The sequence below is a fragment of the Anomaloglossus baeobatrachus genome, chromosome 1, assembly GCF_048569485.1.
Source record: "Anomaloglossus baeobatrachus isolate aAnoBae1 chromosome 1, aAnoBae1.hap1, whole genome shotgun sequence".
Taxonomy (NCBI): domain Eukaryota; kingdom Metazoa; phylum Chordata; class Amphibia; order Anura; family Aromobatidae; genus Anomaloglossus; species Anomaloglossus baeobatrachus.
This window is the reverse complement of record NC_134353.1, coordinates 880,832,609-880,854,002: the sequence shown is the minus strand read 5'-3', so window position 1 is coordinate 880,854,002 and position 21,394 is coordinate 880,832,609. Positions and strand designations below refer to the sequence as shown.

General features: G+C 42.4%; 1 protein-coding gene across 3 annotated transcripts in view; it reads right to left on the bottom strand.

Moving 5' to 3' along the window:
- PLPP1 (phospholipid phosphatase 1) overlaps positions 1–21,394 on the bottom strand; it is a 139,980-nt gene that overhangs the window by 53,929 nt on the left and 64,657 nt on the right. The window contains exons 1-2 of one of the 3 annotated variants that reach the window (XM_075326550.1): positions 19,660–19,722; positions 2,288–2,439 (exon numbers count right to left, since the gene is read on the bottom strand). In XM_075326550.1, coding sequence (XP_075182665.1) covers positions 2,288–2,439; positions 19,660–19,666 — 159 coding nt within the window. In that variant the 5' untranslated portion in view covers positions 19,667–19,722. Of the gene's footprint in view, positions 1–2,287; positions 2,440–19,659; positions 19,815–21,394 lie in introns of those variants that run through there. The other 2 variants (XM_075326537.1, XM_075326545.1) reach the window with 2 other exon arrangements.

The window sequence follows — 21,394 nt, the reverse complement described above, 5'->3', positions numbered from 1 at the left end:
ATGTAAAGTGCTTCTTTATTTTATTTATTAAACTGTGCCCTTGGAACAGGATTTCCTTCGTGGTGAAAACACCTATGCCTAACTATTTACTGTACACATCATAATGATCATTAGGGGATTCATACAAAATGATTGATTGTTCCCCCTCAATTCAACTGTTGTCAGCAGCATATCCCCTTTACATGAACTGGCACGCACTGCCAAGTATCAAATACAAAGTTTAGTAGAGACGCAATAATAATAATAATAATAATAATAATAATAATTTATTCATTTATATAGAGCTATTAATTCCATAGCGCTTTACATACATTGGGAACACTGTCCCCATTGGGGCTCACAATCTAAATTCCCTATCTCTATGTCTTTGGAGTGTGGGAGGAAACCAAAGTACCCGGAGGAAACCCACGCAAACACAGGGAGAACATACAAACTCCTTGCAGATGGTGTCCTTGGTGGGAATTGAACCCAGGACCTCAGTGCTGCAAGACTGCAGTGCTAAACACTGAGCCACCGTGCCGCCCAAATGAACACTATATATGTGTTTTCTGGATATATTTAGTCAGGTTTACAAGTCACATAGATTAGGAGGAGAAGGATCGAAAATTGGGATAGGGGATGAAGGATAGGGATAAGGGATAAAGAATAGAGGATAAAGAATAAAGGATAAGGGATAAAAAGATAAAAGGGATGAGGGATAAAATGATAAGGGATAAAAGAATAGAGAATAGGGATAAAAGGATAGAGGATATGGATAAAAGGATAGAGGATATGGATAAAAGGATAGAGGATATGGATAAAAGGATAGAGGATATGGATAAAAGGATAGAGGATATGGATAAAAGGATAGAGGATATGGATAAAAGGATAGAGGATATGGATAAAAGGATAGAGGATATGGATAAAATGATAGGGATAAAATAATAGAGGATAGATATCTTTTTGTTGCGTATATGAAGGTTCGTAAGAAAGTTAAGTGCTGTCCACGACTGACATTTTCACAGTTTATCTGTATGAAAGATAATCAATCTGAAGTCATTGGAGGTCTGACATCCTCCCCTCCACGATCAGGTGTAGACTGCTCCAGCAAAACAAAACTAAGGAAATGAGACAAAACTCGGCAGCAGCTACTAAGCAATGTACTGCGCTGCCATGTTCCGCCCTATACATCACTTAGTGTTGGGCTGATCATTGGAGGGGACAGGTGCCACCAATCTCATTTTAATGGCTTATCCTACAGATATAGAGAGTAGTAGGTTAGTCCTGAACAATTCAGTTAAGGTACCCTTGTGAGGGATAAGCATGAAGTTTCCTTAAAACAAAATTTCAATATAATCTCTGACCTCTGGCAGTATATTTGGCTGTATACATCTGACTGTATATTTAAAAAAGACCGTTGCATCTGGAGTGCTAAGATATGTGAAACAATGCATATGGGAATATAGACATGCATTACTGCCATGAAAAGCACGTAAAACTTGAGATACTTTGCACACAAAAATGGCCAGTTTTATGTGAGCCCAACAGCCAACGGCAAGGCAACTTCTGATTGAGCACTCCTGCCCTTCAGCCTTAGGCTATTTTAATTCTTCATTTGGAGGTTCCTGTCCATCCATAAATCGTAGGGTTGTTTGTTTTTTTTTTAACCTAAAGAGATGTATTAGTTTGATAGGGAAACAAAAAAAAAAAAAACTGACTGGCTGTTGGGCTCACATACACCTGGCCATTTTTATGTGCAAAGTATCTCAATTTTCACATGTCTTTCATAGCAGTATATTTTCCACATATCTTAGCACTACAGTGTGCAACTGTCTCCTTGTTACTAAGTTTCAAGCTCAGCTTGCACCTATTCACATTACAAAAAAGGTAGGATGTGCCATCAGTCTTTTTCTTGGTACATTTAAAGGGGTTGACGAGCTGGGAAATCAGATTGTCATTTACCTTAGGATCCGCAAAGTAAAGAGCGGTTAAGAAAGAGCAGCTCTCATTCTGGAGGACCTGTTCTGTCACTGACAAATGGGCCCTGTGTAATGCTTGGTCTTTCCTGCGGGGGCACTGCAGGGTAATGGTATGCCCACAAATTTAAGCTGAACGGTGCTGATGCCAGCAGGGGAACGTGTCAGGATCAGTGTATGGTCAGGAGACCCTTCAAATTAAATGGGAATGTGATCTCTATAACTAAATAGTTTGGGGGAAAAAAAAACAAAAAAAAACTATGTACAATTGGAATGGCTTCATGACAGACAAGTCTGCTGTTAACACAGAATAAAGAACAGGTAGCACTTACAAGAACAATAGTGAACGGTATCATTATCGCTGCTAACAACTGATAAGAAATGGTGTCTTCTTTGTACGGATACTTGATGGAATCATCGTTACAGAAAAATCCACGTTTGAAGGAGCTATGCTTCAAATTGAGAATTGCAAAAGGCAACCCAACTACGGTAGCAAAAGGAAGAAAGATATGCATTAATACAGAGCGGCCGTCACAACACACGCAAATACACAGACAATGGGAAAAGGGTCAGACTGCGAGGAAGAAGCACAAGCAGGACGGACAAACGGACAAACAATACTGTATGCAGAAACATCATTTTAGCAGTGCATGCGTGATTAATAAGAGAATGAGTGAGAATATGTACCCAAAAATAACATGCAAAAGACTAATACATTGGGTGTTTTATTTCTGCAGGTCCCAACACCCCCGCTCCCCAACCCTCCGTCTTTCCGCAAATCTTATTCCCATGGTCAATACTAACTATTTATATGGGGGGTGGGGGGGGGGTTATGCATGACAAAGTAACAATGCACTAAATTAATTAAGTCAATAGAAATGCACACACACAGATCAAATCATCATTAAGACAAAAATATACAACACTAAAAAGGGGGGGGGGAATACATTTTTATATACTATAATATATATATATATATATTAATTATATATATATATATATATATATATATATATATATATATATATATATATATATATATATATATATATATATATATATATATATATATATATATATATATATATATATATATATATATATATATATATATATATATATATATATATATATATATATATATTACCTGTCACCTGCGCAAAGCAAAAGTTTTATTCACGCAGCTTCCCTGAGTATATATTTATTTATTTTTTGTTTTTAGAGACATGAGTCTTTTCATTCAGTGCTAAATTTTATGGTCTTTACCAAGAGGGGGAGGAGCGACTCACAGAATTAAAGGGAACCTGTCAGGTCAAAAAAGCGTTCTGACCTACAAGCAGGAGCCTGTGTGAGCTATTAACCCCTTCCTACCCATCCCTTTCTTGTAATATTGTTTAATATCAAAGTAATAAAATATGTTTTATTACTTTCATATTCCCTATGTAAATGAGCAGGTCTCTAGCCCCATGGGCGTCTCATCGCCCTGTGTGCGTTTGCATGCTTTCCATGGTATCACGTCCCTGTGGGAGTAATACCATGGATTTACATCAGCAACGGTCACGTCAGCTCCTTCAGAATCCCGTGCGAGTGCGCTTACCATTTGTTTGCTGGTCGGCTTCTGATGCGCACTGAGCATGCTCAGAAGACCCCTGCGGTTCCGGTCATGCACAGTGCGCGTCAGAAGCAGACATGTAAACAAGAAGATGATGAGGCGGCGGAGAGAATAGTAAGCGCGTGCGCGAGATTATGAAGGAGCAGAAGTGAGGTCGCTCATGTAAGTCCATGGTATCAAGCCCACAGGGGTGTGATACCATGAAAAGCATGCAAACGCCCATAGGGCTAGAGAACCTGCTCATTTACATAGGGAATATGGAAGTAATAAAACGTATTTAATTACTTCCATATTACACAATATTACAAGAAAGGGATGGGTAGGAAGGGGTTAATAGCTCACACAGGCTCCTGCTTGTAGGTTATAACGCTTTTTTGACCTGGCAGGTTCCCTTTAAGTGGGGTGAATCTGTATCCTACTTTATACATATCATTGGTGCAACCTGTGCAGCCGCGAAAGGACCCAAGAGATAAGGGGGCACACCATCACCCCCAATGCAGGTAGAATTGTGTATTTTGAGGAGCTACTGTACTATAAAGGACTCCTATATGCTGTTCATGCACAGGGACCATTTTCTGTCTGAGACCACCAGTGGCTCTACATTACTATGAGCTACGCCCCTTGTAAATACCGTAAAAATCTGCACTCAAAACGGCCCATAGCTCCATATCATATGGTGGATTTGTAAAAAAGGGGGTGACTCAAAAGCAGTGGGAACAAAATAAAAGACTGATCGCTTCTAACCTGGTGACAGGTCTACTTTAATAGATGCATTGTATAGTAGCGTCAGTAAATATAGAGAGTTGCCAATATGGAAGTCTATAACAAGTCTGTGCTCTCAGCCGGTAGAAGCATATGGCAAAGCACGAAGTTCTTCCTCTGCCCGCGCCAGTTACAGCTGCTCAGGCTGGTATTATTTTAAATGAACGGATCGTATATTATTAAAGGGAATCTGTCAGTAGGTTTTTGCTTCATCTGAAAGCAGCATGATGTAGGCAAAGAGATCCTGAATCCAAAGATGTAGCACTGAGATTACTGGCTGCAGCTGTTCTGACACTGAGAATTTTTAGATTAAGGCCCTGTGCGCACACTGCGCTATTACCCGCGGTTTTTTTTGTTTTGCGTTTTTGCTGCAGAAATTTGAGAAAATGGTTGTAACCCTTCTGCAGACATTCCCCAGCAAAACCTATGTGAAAAAGAAAAAAAAAAAAAAAAACCTGTGCGCACACTGCGGTTTTTTTTCCTCAATAACATTCTTTCTGCAGAATTTCTTGAGAAAAAGAATGAGCATGTCACTTCTTTTCTGCGGTACCTGCGTTTTTTGCCATAAATGGTAAAAAAAAAAATGCAGGGACCAACCTGTAGAAAAAAAAACCCACATAAAAAACACATGCGTTATTAATGCGTTTTTTAACGCAAGTGCGCTAATCTTTCAGACTCAAGAAATTTCTTGAGAAAAATCCTTTTCCTAGTGCGCCTTAGTCATATAGCTGAGATCGCTGTCCCCACCTACACCAGGCTCTCTATAGAGATTGTACAATGGCAGGGAGGAAGAGGGACGGTGCCGGACTGCCGATGCGTGACTTTGTATTCCGGGCTAAGAGGAGGGTCCTGCAGCCTAAACAAACAACAAATCAGACCACAACAAGACAGGCATCCCTGAATTTTCTGTGTTAACCCTTGCAGCATGCAGTCGGATTACATAGCAAAAATCTGCTGATAGATTCCCTTCAACTCCAAGTGCCTGAAGCGCTGACCGGGGATATATACCACAATAATTAATGCGCCACCCTTTTAAAAGGGAGAATTCCAGATAGAACATGTTCTACATGGCTATTCTCCATGTGGGCCTCAGAGGCGGCTCCTAAAGCTGGGTTTACACACTGCAACATCGCAAATGACATCGCTGTAACGTCACCGGTTTTGTGACGTTATAGCGACCTCCCCAGCGACATTGCAGTGTGTGAAACACATCAGCGACCTGATCCCTGCTGTGAAGTTGCTGATCGCTACAAATCGTTCAGGACCATTCTTTGGTCCTTTGTTTCCCGCTGTGCAGCAAAGTTTTAGTGTGTAAAGGGGACTTTACAGCGACTTCGTTAGCGACTTCCCTTTCAAAAAGCTGCTTTACAACGTCCCCAATGACTAGCTAGGTCGTTCTGCAGGTCCGGATCACTGTTGCGTCGTTGGCCAGGTTTTCCTGTTTGACAGCTCACCAGCGACTCACCAGAGACTTTGTAGCGATCCCGGCCAGGTTGGGATCGCTGAAAGTCTCAGTGTGTAAAGGGGCCTTAACACAAGGACATTATTTGAATACCTTTGGCTTGCACTGCACAATAGGTAAATTCCCATCTCAGTGATGGTATATCCTAGAAAACAGGGTCAGATTCCCACCGATACTGGAAATGAAGGGGCTGCAGAGTCCCTTTACTACAGCTTTATTAGAGCGGAGCTATAGTGGATGGCCGGGAACGTTCCTGTGCAGAAGAAAAACGAATGGGCGCTGCTCTATTCTCAGTGTATTGGGGCGGCAGTAGGCCTCGTACGAGTTGCCATCACTATCAGATATGGGAATCCCCCTCTATATTTCTCAGTTTTACCCGGAGGATTCCTATAACCTCCATCTGTGGGAAGAATAAGGAACAAGATATGTTTTTGAACATTAAAAGCCGACTTTAAGAAGGCACGGGATGACTGACTGTAAAGGGCAATCTTGCCACATCACGAGGTTTTGATAGGAATCAGGTGGTTTCAACAATGATAAATTTAGATCTTTAATAACAGCGATGTGATGTCACCCACACCCAGAGACGGGCAGCTCACACACCCATCCTAATATTAGCCCTGTCAGTAATGTATCCGGCTCTCATACTGAAGGGTGGTGTAGGTGAGGCCAGAGGCGCCTTTCACCGACTATAGCTCAATACATTTCTAAAAGTGACGTAAATACCAAAAATAGAATAAAAATAAGCAGTTACCAATGAAACGAGGAAAAAAACCGCATACAATAGCGCAAGAAATTCACAACCTCATTAGGAGCCCTCGATAGTGTGCGATATTCACCATCAACACCAAACCATTGGAGAATTGATCGGCTGCAGGGCGAGTGCCCATGGCCCAAATACTCGGTAGATGAAAAATCTGTTGTGTATCACAGGAGCCACATAGTGGATGGGATTTGACAAAACCTCACCTTTACACTGCAGGGAAAGTTTGCAGATTAAGTTAAAGGGATGGTTCACTACTTTGCAGTAGTGACCATATTCCTGTAAAACTGACAGGGGAGGCTTTTTCTTAATACCTTGTGTTGCCAATTCAGCCTCTGAGCGACGCTGTCTCGCGGTCGGTCTTCCCCATTGCATGACCACTGAGATCTGGTGATGTCACGTCAACTTCCAGTTGACCTGAGATCACCGTGGCCGGCCCCTGTTTTCCCGAGTCACTTGGCTGTGGACGGCATTTCACCACTCATCACAGCCCAGTATCTCCCTGCTCTCTCCTTCTCTGCAAAGCACTGCAAGCAGGAGCGATGTTGGGCTGTGACGAGCAGAGAAACGATGCCAACAACCCAGTCACTCATGAAGACTGGCCAGCCATAGTGAGGTCAGGTCAACTGGAAGTTGACGTGACATCACCGGATCCCAGAGGTCACGCGATAGGGAAGAGCGGACCGCGGCGGCGCCGCTCAGTCTAAATTGGCAACACAAGGTATTTTGAATAAGCCTCCCCTATCAGTTTTACAGGAATGTGGTCTCTACTGCAAAGTAGTGAACCACCTCTTTAAGAGCCACTGGAAAAACAAAGGATGAGATCTACCATCCCAATTCAAAAAGATAACATGCAGCTAAAGCCCAGAATTTATCCAATGAGAGTCAAGACTGGCCTGTATGAAAAAGATACCATTATTCTATGCAGGTCAGGTAAAACTGCGAGCACATGACCACTAGCATGGCAGCAAAATGTATTAAGGCAGAGGACAATACACCATAACAAAATATAAAGGGTTAGCCATGTAATTTAAAGGGCACAGTTTTGTGCCAGTTTGCATTAGATGGGGTCTTTCCAGCAGTCTATTATCTTAGTCCAGGATGTAAAGTCACCCATATATATATTAGCTCAAAATCAGCCAAACCCAACAAGTTCTATTGAACATTTTGTGCGCACGACGCTTCCTGACAGTGTCCAGGCAGCGAATGTTGAGGCAAGAAAGGATCAGGCCATTCCCATTTTGATATTCGATCCTTTTATTCCGTGGGGAGATAAAACGCAGTGAGAAGTCTGGCCGGGACCCTTTCAGAGAACACAAGCGCGCTTGGGCCAAGCCAAGTATTCTCGTGTATGGAGGAGTCAAAAAGATAAAGACATAAGAATGTTCTTTTCCGTCAGCTACACATATGAGATAGCTGTAGTCTGAAAGATGGCTCGGAATAGTTTGGCTGACGGCCGTCTCTCCTGGCTCCTCTATATACAGGAGTGCTCGCTCGGCTGAGCACTCCTGTCTTCTCTGACTCCACTGGCAGCAACTTCTCATCAAGAACATCAGCAATCTGAAATCAGACATGTCGGCTCCTCGTCTCCTCCAACACCATCGGTCAGGTTTCCACTCGCCCCCCCCACCATACACATTAGATTGTTGGCCAAGCCTGCCGACAACAGCAGCTTCCGCAGGGGTCAGTATAATGTGTACGGGGCCTTAAAGTGAACAAGTCAGGTCCAATATGCAACCAGAACCACGAGCAGTTCTGGCTGCATATTTCTAATCCCTGCCTAACTAACCCAGCATATAGTGGCATAAATAAAGAGATCTTTATAAAAAGTATTTCTAAAGATCCTTTATGATATGCTAATGAGCGCAGGGACTAGTTGCAATGGTATTAATTCCCCCGACTAGTCTGCCCTCTTAGCATATTACTTAGGCTGGGGCCACACGGGGACAACTGCGATCCCAGCGCATGACACTCGGCTCACGCTGGCAGTACAGCAGAGCCAAGTGTCATGCGAGTGTCCCTGCAACTGAGGTCCAACCGGACCTCAGCTGCAGAGGGGCGGGCCGGCACTGAGGAGGGGAGGGAGGGATTTATCTCCCTCCCTTCTCCGTAGTCTGCTATTCTCTTCTCGCACTGCACTCGCGGTACACCGGTGTAAGCGAGTGCAGTGCGATTTTTCTCTTGCCCCATAGACTTGAATGGGTGCGAGAGAAAAAGAATCTTGCTTTACAATCGCAGCATGCTGCAATTGTTTCCTTGGTCTGATTAGGGCTGAGAAAATAAATCGCTCATGGGTGCTGACGCACAGGCTAATATTGGTTCGAGTGAAATGCGATTTTTTTATCCCACTCCACTCGCACCGAATTTTATGCAGTGTGGCTTAGGCCTTACAGCAATAAAGGCAGCAGCTGTAAACCGGCCAGGCCAAAAACTAACAGTGAACTGTGCTCTATGCAAGCCACTAGTGTGCAGTTTTATCATCCAGCAATTGCCCCCTCCATTTTTTGGAAGAGTGTGTGTGTGTGTGTGTGTGTGTGTGTGTGTGTGTGTGTGTGTGTGTGTGTGTGTGTGTGTGTGTGTGTGTGTGTGTGTGTGTGTGTGTGTGTGTGTGTGTGTGTGTGTGTGTGTGTGTGTGTTGTGTGTGGTGTGTGTGGTGTGTGTGGTGTGTGTGTGTGTGTTTTGCTTTTCCTGCACCTATGATGCCTCCCCTTAGTGGGGGCTTAGCTGTATCCTGCTAAAGTACAAGTTTTTGGCCTGGGCGGTTTACAACTGCCTTTTTTGCTGTAGTAATGCTACATTTTTTGGAGGATATTTATTCCTCTTTTTGTTGCCATTTTTATCCTCTTCGCATATTAGTACGCCCACTGGGCTGTGCCAACATGCTATTCAAAACCTAGCTCACCAGTGGTGGTGCGCGTACCTGTGTCCGATGTCACAGCCTCAGACGCAAAGCTTAGCATGATCAGAAGTACCAGCACTTTCGGTCATGTGCACTAGACCTCTCTGAAGCCGGGACGCATACACCCAGCTTCATAGTGTGCATGACCGGAAGTGCTGGGACTTCAGATCATGCGCACTATGCCTAAACCCGACATCTGAAGCGGTAACAACGGATACAGGTACACTCATCACTGCCGATAACTCGGGGAAATGGGCATTGAATAGCATGTTAGTACACCCTTGTGGGCATGCTAGGATGCTAAGAAAGAAGACTTGCTAGCCAAGGGAAATAACGCCTTTGTGACTAGTCCCTGCACTCCTTGGATATCAAAGGATTTTTAGAAATACTCTCTCTAAACTTCTCTATGTATCCTATAGCCTGGGACAGTTCGGTAGGGATTAGCAGTGTGCACCCAGAACTGCTCGTGATTCTGAGTGCATATTGGACTGGACAGGTTCCTTTAAGAACTGCCCGCTGTACTTTTTGTCCCACAGCTCTGATGTCCATAGACAATGAGCCGTCTGCAGACACCTGGCACAGTAAGGGGAGGCTGTTTTTAGCCTTTCCTTCAGGCTACAAGCCATGCTACACTTGGCACAGCTTACACAAGTCACATTCAGTTTGTGCTGGGACATTAAATATACCCCATGTAATCACTGAGGCCTCCTGCGCTTCCTACTCTCTCAACCTTTCATGATACAGTCAACAGCAGAGAATTTCCTAAAATTACCCCTACGGCCGTTCTGCGCCCACACCTGTCTGTTTATTACAGCCTTCTAAATAATCGCGGCTATTTTGGCACCGGGTGTGGAGGAGTTACAAAAACATCAACAACGGCAACAGCGGAGAAAATAAACTTCCCTTCCTGACAATGTCCACAGTCAGATGGCTGATTTTATATGTCCTTCCTTCACACTTCCTCAATGGGAACGGATGGGAGAAACCGCTATTTATGTCAGGGAAGCTGGGGCGAAGGTAAAGATAAAATTGGCAAAGTTTCTGGGATAGAAGAGATCAGAACAGGACAAAAAAAAAGAATGAACAAGGTCAGATTACTATAGTTTAAACTTTAGATCGTTTCGAGAGAATAGGTGATAACTTGCTGATCATTGGGGGGGGGGGGGGGAGATTTCTAACCGCTGCCAACAATCCCAAGAACAGGGCTCTAAATGCCTAGCTGCAGTAGTGTAGTGGCCGTGCATAGTTGCCACCACTTAATTCACTGTCAATAGACTGGTGAGAGTTGGCCAAGAAGGGCATTTCAGTGCCACAATCTCAGAAATAGTAGAGGTCCCTACGGGTAAGAGTTATTTCTAATATTAAAAAGTGCCGCCCCACCCCCCCACCCCCCCCCCCGATTCTGAAAATTGGGCATTGAAATGCCTGGCGTGGCCATGTCTGCACAGTATATGGGCACAGCCACCCCTCTACTGCAACAAGGCATTTCAGTGCCCCAATTTCTGAATCGGTGGTCACTATGTTACATAGGTTGAAAAAAGGCCTAGGTCTATCTAGTTCAACCTTCCTCCACCAATTCTACATTTTGATAGGATATGGATAGGTGATAATTTGCATTTTTGGGAATAAGGATAATGTAGGGGCAGAGATCTTGATTCTAGCAATGTGTCACTTACTTGGCTGCTTAGTATAGTTTAGATTAAATCACAGTTTAAATCAGCAGTAGATCATTACAGGACTACTTTGTGTGCTGCAGGTAGTCCAGCATACTCATGAGCTCTGTATAACTGCTAGATCTGCAGCAGAGAAAACAGTGATTTTATCAATAGGACAGCAAACAACTCAGTGACACATCGCTGGAATCAGGGTCTCAAGTGATAGAGAAAGTGGCAGCCAAAAGGTTTGTATGCCGCCTTCTCAGGACAGCCATAAGGCAGATCAGTCTGAGTGCAGAAATATAGGTGCAGGGACGTACTGGCTATACAGTAGTCAGAGGGAGGATATAAAGTATCCTCTTTGGAAGCTATACTGGCAGCCATATTGTTATCAGCAGAACATAACAGAAGACCGGCTGGAGACAAATTAAGAGATTTCCATTTAATGACAACCAACTTTGCAGATCAATGTTAATTACATTTTAGCCTCCTTTTCCCACTAGTCCTACTTTTATTATCCGTCGTTTACAGCACTTTGCCTAAGAGTACTGAAACCTCACAGTGCTTCCAAGCAGTCCCCTTATTCTAGCCGTAATTGTGTCACAGCGATGTGGATAGAAGCCTTCACACTCCTCATCTCGATCCGGGTGACTGGAGTCAGAGGCTTTTACTCCCCTCGTGCAGGTCGAGATGAGGAATGTGAAGGCTTCTATCCACAGCTCACAGAACACCTCCTCCCTCTTCCTGCAGAAGGAGCAGAGAGGGAATTGTGAGGGAGGAAGAGAGAACTAGGCTTGGTGGCCCCACAGCCAATATCAGGAGTGGGCCCTTATACAGTCACGAACACTGCACATACCGGGGTCTCATCCCATTGTGCTCATAAGGTGGCGGCTGTGATTGCATGACTTAAAGGCTGCCAGGGGATGAAGAACAAGTGTTATTTTCGGCCTGCAGTCACACCTTGGAGTAGGAAACTGCAGAGGACCATGGACAAGTCTGATCAGAAGAGGTCATGTCCACAAATTGCAGATGCCAGCTAATGACATGCACCAGCCTGGTCTATAAAACAGGCCAGACCAGTACATGCTATGGCTGGCCTATATACTATAGTATCGCAGTGTATGTAACAAGCGATCAGACAAAAAAAAAAAAAAAATCCCTGCTTAACCATCCCTGTATACACTAGCATAAGGAGATCTTAAGGAAAAGTATTTCTAAAAATCCTTTATGATATGCTAATGAGCGCGGGGACTAGTCCGAAGGGTGTTATATCCCTCGACTAGTGAGCATGATAACATGCTAATCAATGCAACGTCATGAGCGGTGCCACGTGTACCTGTGTTCGAGCTTCTGAATGCCCCACACTTCTAGTCATGCGTAGTAGACCTCCCTGAAGCCGGGACGTGTACACACATGACCAGAAATGCCCGGCTTTCAGAAGTGCTAACACAGGTACACGCAACACCGCTCATGACGCTGCATTGTATAGCATGTTGGTACACACCCTGTGGGCGTGCTGTAAATGGCTGTATCTGCCCCATACGGAGACAGGAGAGGGTGTGCGTCCTGGCCTTCAGCAGACTACCCCCAGCCTGGTCAGACTATCAATCATGGACAGTCCGGATGTCATTGAAAAAAAAGTATTATCCCGCCTCCCCTTCCCTACCTCACTGGTGTCTGAATACGGCCTTGGGCCTGCAATCTCATCTCCTGATGCCTTTTTTCCACTGCCCATCCCTCATCGCTATTTGTAATACTTTACTAACCCCATTATCTAAATATCGTAGGAGATCTTCAAAGTACATCATTAGAGTGTCGCAAGTCACCTTCCCACACGGAAACATTGAGGTCACCTGCCAGACACTACCATAACGCCATCGTGATACGAGCTAGTCCAAAAGTCTAAAATAAAATAATAATTACTAACCACACATGGAGCTGGATATTTATGACTTTTCGTTCCCATGAGGTCATAATATTGCGGAATATAAATAAAACATTACGAGACAACTCCAATGAATATTTCAATTCATAAGATGCTAATAAAACACATCTTGAGAACACAAATCTAGTCTAAGATTTTACGAAGTAGTAAAAGTAAACAATTAGTCCTTCACACACAGTTAAAACTCTTCAGGTCTCCATATACTAGAACGCCGATGGTCCAGTGTTCGTTGGGTAGACCGCCATCTCTCCAGTCGCCCCCACACATGAACGTTCCATTCACATGAGTGTGAATATATTTTAGTTCATATACTTTTAAAGGCCAGGATGGAGATGGCCGCTGACAGACCCCTCTCTGCTGGTGGATCATCTTCCCTAAAACTAAATAAGGTGTTGAGATCTCTACTGCCCAATCCTTCTCTCATTAGTCCTACGGCAACGTGTCAGGGGAGATCGATAGGCTCCTATACAAATAAGGCAATTGGCCAAACCCAGTGGAAAATTGCAGAGTTCAGATGACTTGTGTCTATTGTGGGGTTCTTACACATTTGATGGAAAATCTCTACAATATGTGATAAGCAATATGATATCTACAAGGGTAACTACACAGACTCCAAAGTCTGATGAAGATCAAAGTGATCAAGCAGGCTCATCTATGAGAAAACAAACCGTATTACATAGCTCGTTACTTCTAGAGAGATACCACATTCTCGAAGTCTGAGTGACAGGATATGCTAATGGGCAGCTATCTTCTGTCGGGGGGCCACCTTAAAGTGGATCTGTCATTGAGCATCTCCTCCCACTGATTATGCGCCACCGATTCTGGAACAGTTTTTCCTTTTCTTCTGTGCCCCTCCATTCCAAAATTATGATCCCCAGTAGTGATGCAAAGTTTTCCTTTATCCAACCACAAAAACACTCTGCTATGTTTTGATTGGCCAGCATGAGAGAGGAGCAAAAGCTCACAGATGTTGTGCCATATACGCCCAGATAGTTGAAGGGAACAGTTACATTTTTAACTGGGGGAATAACTTTGGAATCGGAGGGGCACAAAATACAAAAAACAAAATGCCCCAGAATCATCCTCTATAAAGGAGTTCAGAAAGCTAAAATTGTTTCACAACCTGAAATAGTCCTCGTATGCTTCCCTTCTAAACCACAAAAGAAAAAAGAGGAAGGGTCTCGGGTCATGAGATAGCGAGCATGAGTTTATGAACTGCAAGGAAAGTGGAATCAGATTTAGATTTCCCATCACTCCATTACCCGGGCCTTCAAATCAAAATACCCGCGTTAAGAAAGATTGGCAATCGGTACCTGGCACATATGGGCAGAGCAATACCAGGAAGGCAAAACTTTAATTCTTCTATGTATGGTCTTTACAAGCGAATATGACCAGGGGCGGTTTTGTGGGGTCTGGCCGGAGTATTCAGGGACAGGGATGAAGTAAAATGTGATTTTGAAAAATACATCAATACAACAATACAACATGGGCATCACGGTGGCTCAGTGGTTAGCACTGCAGTCTTGCAGCTCAGGACAACATCTGCAAGGAGTTTGTATGTTCTCCCAGTGTTTGCGTGGGTTTCCTCAGGGTACTCCGGTTTCCTCCCACATTCCAAAAAACATACTGATAAGGAATTTAAATTGTGAGCCGCAATGGGGACAGTGTTGCCAATATATGTAAAGCGCTGTGGAATTAATAGCGCTATATAAATGAATAAATATTATATTATAATTATATATAATATGGAGGTCACCTTTCTTCTCCATCAGAGAGGCACGACTTAGTCAACTAACGCGGCATTGTATGGTTAAAAACTTACTATCCAAGTGAGCACTAGCTATCACTTTGCTTCTCTTTGTGAGCGGGTCACACAGGAGGCCAATAAACTTGTGATCTCATATACAGAAACAAAAACAGTTCCCAGATGTGTAGTTCCATAAATGATGGAAAGTTGGGCAATGCTTCAAAGGAGTACAGCAACGACATAACAGTGATAACAGAAATAGCTAGATAAATGTATGTATATATATATATATATATTATACATTAAATATATTACACACACACACATATTATATTATATATATATATATATATATATATATATATATATATATATATATATATATAAAATATATATATATATATTATTATTTATTATTAATATTATATATATATATATATATATATATATATATATATATATATATATATATATATATATATATATATATATATATACATATACATACATACACATACATACATACATATACACATACACACATATACATATATATATATATATACACATATGCATATACATATATTACATATACATACACACACACACAAACACAAACATACATACATACATACATACATACATACATACATACATACATACATACATACATACATACAATTATTTTTCAAGAGGCAACGAGGACCTGGTAAGACAGGGGTGGGGAACCTCCGGCCCGCGGGCCCGCGATGACCTTTTCTGTGGCCCCCGGGGCACTGGAGCAGATTCCCAGTGGCTGTGGTGCTCGGGCAGCGGCTCATCTTGTCTATTGCCGGGAGACAGCACTGGGGGTGGGACTTCCTCCCTCTGGCTCCTACATGCTCCCTGTGAGATTACAGCTAGAATCAGAGTGATGGGGTTGGGGCCTGTACGGGACATAGAAGGCTGCATAGTGCTGTACGTGCTGCCTCTCACCCTCCCGTTCTGTGCTCGGCTGCTCAGGTCTAGGAGGTCTTTTCTTGGAGAGAAGACGAGAATGAAGCCAGCCCTTGAGCTGAGCTGCTGCATCCATCACTTGTGCTGCACCTGATCTTACAGGGCACCTAAGCAGCAGGTACTTATATCTGCGCTAAGTGTGTTTATATCTAATATATACCACCATATATCAAATGTATTTGTGACTTCAGTGTCCAGCGTCTGTTGTGTATACATGTGCGTGTGCTGTGTATACGGCTTGTGCATGTGCTGTGTATACGGCGTGTGTGCTGTATATGTGCTGTGTATACGGCGTGTGTGCTGTGTATGTGCTGTGTATACGGCGTGTGCGCTGTGTATACGGCGTGTGTGCTGTGTGTGCGGCATGTGTGCTGTGTGTGCGCGCTGTTTATACGGCGTGTGTGTGCTGTGTATACGGCGTGTGTGTGCTGTGTATACGGCGTGTGTGTGTGTGTGTGCGCGCGCTGTTTGTTGTGTTTGGCACTTAATAAAGTTTCATATTGTAAGGTTTATTGGTATATCTAATTCCTGGTGTGCACATGTTTACATGCAGAGCTTTTTTTCTTCTCCGTATGTACTGTGTATACGGCATGTTGAGTGCTATGTATGGCTTGTTGAGTGCTGTGTATGGCTTGTGTGTATGCTGTATACGGCGTGTGAGTGCTGTGTATGGCTTGTTGAGTGCTGTATACGGCGTGTGAGTGCTGTGTATGGCTTGTTGAGTGCTGTGTATGGCTTGTGTGTGCTGTATACGGCGTGTGAGTGCTGTGTATGGCTTGTTGAGTGCTGTATACGGCGTGTGAGTGCTGTGTATGGCTTGTTGAGTGCTGTGTATGGCTTGTGTGTGTGCTGTATACGGCGTGCGAGTGCTGTGTATGGCTTGTGTGTGTGCTGTATACGGCGTGTGAGTTCTGTGTATGGCTTGTGTGTGTGCTGTATACGGCGTGTGAGTGCTGTGTGCAGTATACAGTATCTCCTGTGCATGTGTACTATATATGGCCAGTGTGTATCGTGGGTGGTGTAAAATAGGACAACTGTGTCAAGGCTGTGTGCAGTATACGGCCAGTGTGTCAGAGCGGTGTGTGTATGTACAGTGTCTCCTGTGTGATATATATGATTTACCAATCTGCGCTTCAAACCAAGACAAACCTGGAAAAGCAGTTGTGAGAAGCAAACATCACAGCGCATCAAAGAGAATCATCTACGGCCGCCACAGTAGGGGTATAGGGGAGAGTTAATTGTTTGACTAATTATAGCCGGGTCATTTTCAAGTTGATAATTTTGTGCGGCCCCCGAAGGTTGGTAGAATTTTCCAAATGGCCCCCGGCAGTAAAAAGGTTCCCCACCCCTGTGGTAAGAAGTGAGCCTCGGCAGGCGAGCTCGTTGGATTCATTCTGACCAGGCACTGTATGGGGACACGCCGGCTCCCATCTCACACACAACCAATTGTTCAGCACAACAGTGGATTATAAAATCAGCAGTGAGGTCATGGTGTTTACTAACCTATTGACAAGCTACAAGATTGGGCTCTCGGACCACGCCAAGAATGCAGACCAATTGGTGCCTTATTCAAGTTATTCATTCCATCACGACAAAAAGGAAAGTCTGAATCACTCTCCTTGTGTACGCGTGTTAGAACACAATAGGTGACATTTGCTGAATGATACGTGTGTGTGTGTGTGTGTGTGTGTGTGTGTGTGTGTGTGTGTGTGTGTGTGTGTGTGTGTGTGTGTGTATGTGTATGTGTATGTGTTAGGCCTGGGATGTGATTTTCATTAATTCCATATCCAGCAATCAAAGTTTAACAATTTATCTCCACAATCCTACCTGTAATTACGTACCACAATAGAAAATCAGAATAAGCAAGGATGGGAAGAAAGCAAGTAAATGAGAAAGAAAAATTAACAAAAAAAAAAAAAAAAAAACCCCCACTAAATTTGCGATAGTAAATAAAAAAAACATCAGAACTGAAATCAGATTGTTTGTTTATATTCAATGCAATCCCACCATCTTTTTTTTTTTTTTTTTTAAGCGGCTTATACTCGGAGTAGCGGCCATTCATCCGTCAGTTCTTTCTCCAAACCTTCCCAGTCACAAACATTGAGCAATCACAATTGAAAAGGAAACGAAATCCAGAAATGCTAAAAGTAGCTCATTCCTGCTAAGAACAAAAGGACTGGCCATTTAAATATTAACTCCCCGATGTTTGGAGACGCGTCAAAACATCAGACAGTCGGCTGATCAGTCATATCAAATTGTAGTTGTGTTTTAGTGGTCCATGTTTGGGAAATTTATTAGAAAAATACATAGATAAATACATAAACGATCTATAAAAGTATATTAAACCTTAAGTGTGTGGAAGAAAAAAAAAAAAAAAACAGAAAAAAAAAGTTTCAAAAATCCACAATTCAGACAAGAAAATTAGAATAATGTATTTATGGGGAAAAAAAACAACAAAAAAAAAAAAAACCACACTTTTCAAAATTTTACTCTCAATTTAAAGGGAATCTGTCACCAGGTTTTTGCCACATCATTTGAGAGCATCATAATGTAGGGGCAGAGGTCCTGATGGCAACGGTGTGTCACTTACTGGGCTGCTTAGTGTAAGTTTTGATAAAGATCACTGTTTAATTCAGCAGTAGATTATCATTACAGGACTACTTTGTGTACTGCAGGTCGTCCAGCATATTCATGAGCTCTGTATAACTGCTAGATTTGCAGCAGAGAAAAAACATTGATTGTGATCAAAATGACAGCAAACAGCTCAGTAAGTGACATCGCTGGAATCAGGGTCTGTGTCTCTACATTATGCTGCTCTCAGAAGGGGGAGCAAACGTGTCCTGACAGATTCCCTTTAATCCAGTTTACAAAACAAAAAAACATGACTTCTTTGTTTCAGAAACAGCACCACCCCCGCCCATGGGTTGTGTCTGGTACTGCAACTCAGCCAGATTGTTTAAAAAAATGGAGCTGAGCTGCCTGCCTAAACTACACACAATTATCAGTGGTGGCATGCTTTATAGAAACTTTTTTAAATCTTGAATGACACTAAAAAAGGGAATTTGTCAACAGGTTTTTGCAACCTCACCTGACAGCAGCATGATGTACGCAGAGAAATCCTGAATCTAACGATGTATCACTTAGATTACTGGCTCCAGCCGTTCTGTCACAATCAGAATTTTTAGATTTAGCCATGTAATAGAGCTGAGCGAGCTGCCCCCGCCCACACCAGGCCCTGTATAGACATTGTACATTGACTGAGGCATCAGAAGAGGGAGTGTGCACGGGAGATTGTAGTCCAAACAAGTGTCCTACTGCTTAAACAAAGATCGGACTGTGACAAAACAGGCATCCCTGAACCTTGTGTTATCCCTTGCAACATGCTGGCTTCAGCTTATATAGCAAAAACCTGCCAACAGATTCCCTTTTAGCAGGCTTGAAAAAGACCCCTTCTGGGTTGAAAAGTAGCAACTGTCCCCTCCTATGAATACTGACAGAAGAGTTTGTCATTAAACATTGTTCTTCTCCAAACAGCAAAATAAGGGCTCTTAAAAAAGGCAAAAATGACCACAACACATTCCTGTTACAGGCAGACAATAGATAAGATAAAACAGTTTTCATAACAAGAATCCCATATAGAAGATTGGTGGGCAATGTCAATTAAATAGGCAGGTGTAAAAAAAAAAAAAAAAAAAAAATCAAAACTCAATTTTCAGGTTTTGCTTCCAGTTGGATTTTAGGGCGCATCATCAATTAATGAGTCTGTGCCATCCCTAGGCCCCTTTATTAACCAGTGACCAGATGGATTCTAGGCCGCTGTCTGGGTATAGATGCCCCGATTGCCCCCTGGTTCTGCTACTTACAGAGCATATAGGCACAGTAAACCCTACGGAGTAGAGTACAGTGGAGGTGACGGTGCTGTCATGGAATGGATACTTGATGCTCTCGTCATTACAGTAAAAACCTCTTTGATACGGCTTTTTTGTGATCAACTTTAAAACGCCCAGCGGTAAGCCAGCTGTTGGGGGAATGGAGAAAACAGAAATATTAACACGTCTGGTTCACCAGGCTGTGTCTGTTAGTAGATGAATAATGGGGGATTCTGCAGCGCCAAGGAAGGAAAATCATGCAAAAACAGTGACATGACAGCCCAAAGAAAACAAAAAAAAAAAAAATTCAAGATTTTGCAAAATAAAAAAGTATTTTAGGGGGTGGTTGCTTTCTAATATTAAACTTGTTGGTGGAGGTCGGGAATCTGAGACTGCGCTGAATTTATCATGGACAAATACATTTACAGAAACCTGCATCTGCATCGCTACCTCCCCCACATCTGCATCGCTACCTCCCCCACATCTGCATCGCTACCTCCCCCACATCTGCATCGCTACCTCCCCCACATCTGCATCGTGTTCTAAAAAATAAAAATATGTGTGAGGTGCCACAGAAACTAGCACTGTTTCCGAAAACGGATAGACTAGAGCGTGTGGTGGTCCATGTGAACAATCAATCACAAGGGACACAGATGCAGGCAGTGATGCAATAAACTTGCTATACTAATGCAGAATACAGACTGCCACAAAAGAACAGCCTATATGCTGTGGATAGATCCACGGGGCAGCTACAGGTGACAGGATTTCCCCATAGTCTCTTCAGACAAAAATCCATTCGGTTTTCAAAAATTGGGACCTAAAAATCTGCAAAAATAGTTCACACCAACAAATAAAATAAATTAGGAAGTGTCATAAAGGTGTAAAGAGACTGACATTACTAAAATAGAGAAGGAAATAGCTTTCTAAACTGATGTAAATAATGAAGATGACCAAATTCTAAATTATTTCCCAAAGTCTGCCGGAAAGTGACCTTCCGTTGTATCTTGTTAACATAAACGAACCCCTTAGATTATTACTGTGAGCGATCTAAAAAAAGTGTAAAAAGGAAAAACCTTGAATTTTTTTTCTTAAAGATAAATGGTTTACAATAAAGACCGTCAGAAACAAGGAGAGATGGGGGTGTTATCGGTTAAAAGGCGTCAGTGAGGGGGAATTAAACTGAAACCGCGGAGGAACATGCAAAGCCAGAAGGTATGGTCAGAAACAGGAAACAAAGTGAGGGAAAGAAAAACCCAGAAGGGTGAGAATATCTGGAAGTATTGTCCTAGAAAAAGGATATGAAAATACATACACTATATAAAACACACACTCACATATACTAATTATATTACATTTATATATATATATATATGGATATGCATATGGATATATATGCGTATATATATATATATATATATATATATATATATATATATATATATATATATATATATATATATATATATGTGTGTGTGTAATATTATTATATATATATATATTAGTGTGTGATAGATTTTCATATCTATACACGTATACAGTATAGGTTTGTGTATATGTATAGATATATATCTATAGTGTGTGTGTATATAATATATTACACACACTATAGATATATATCTATGTATACATATACACAAACCTATACTGTATATCTATAGTGTGTGTAATATATATATATATATATATATTACACACACTATAGATATACAGTATAGGTTTGTGTATATGT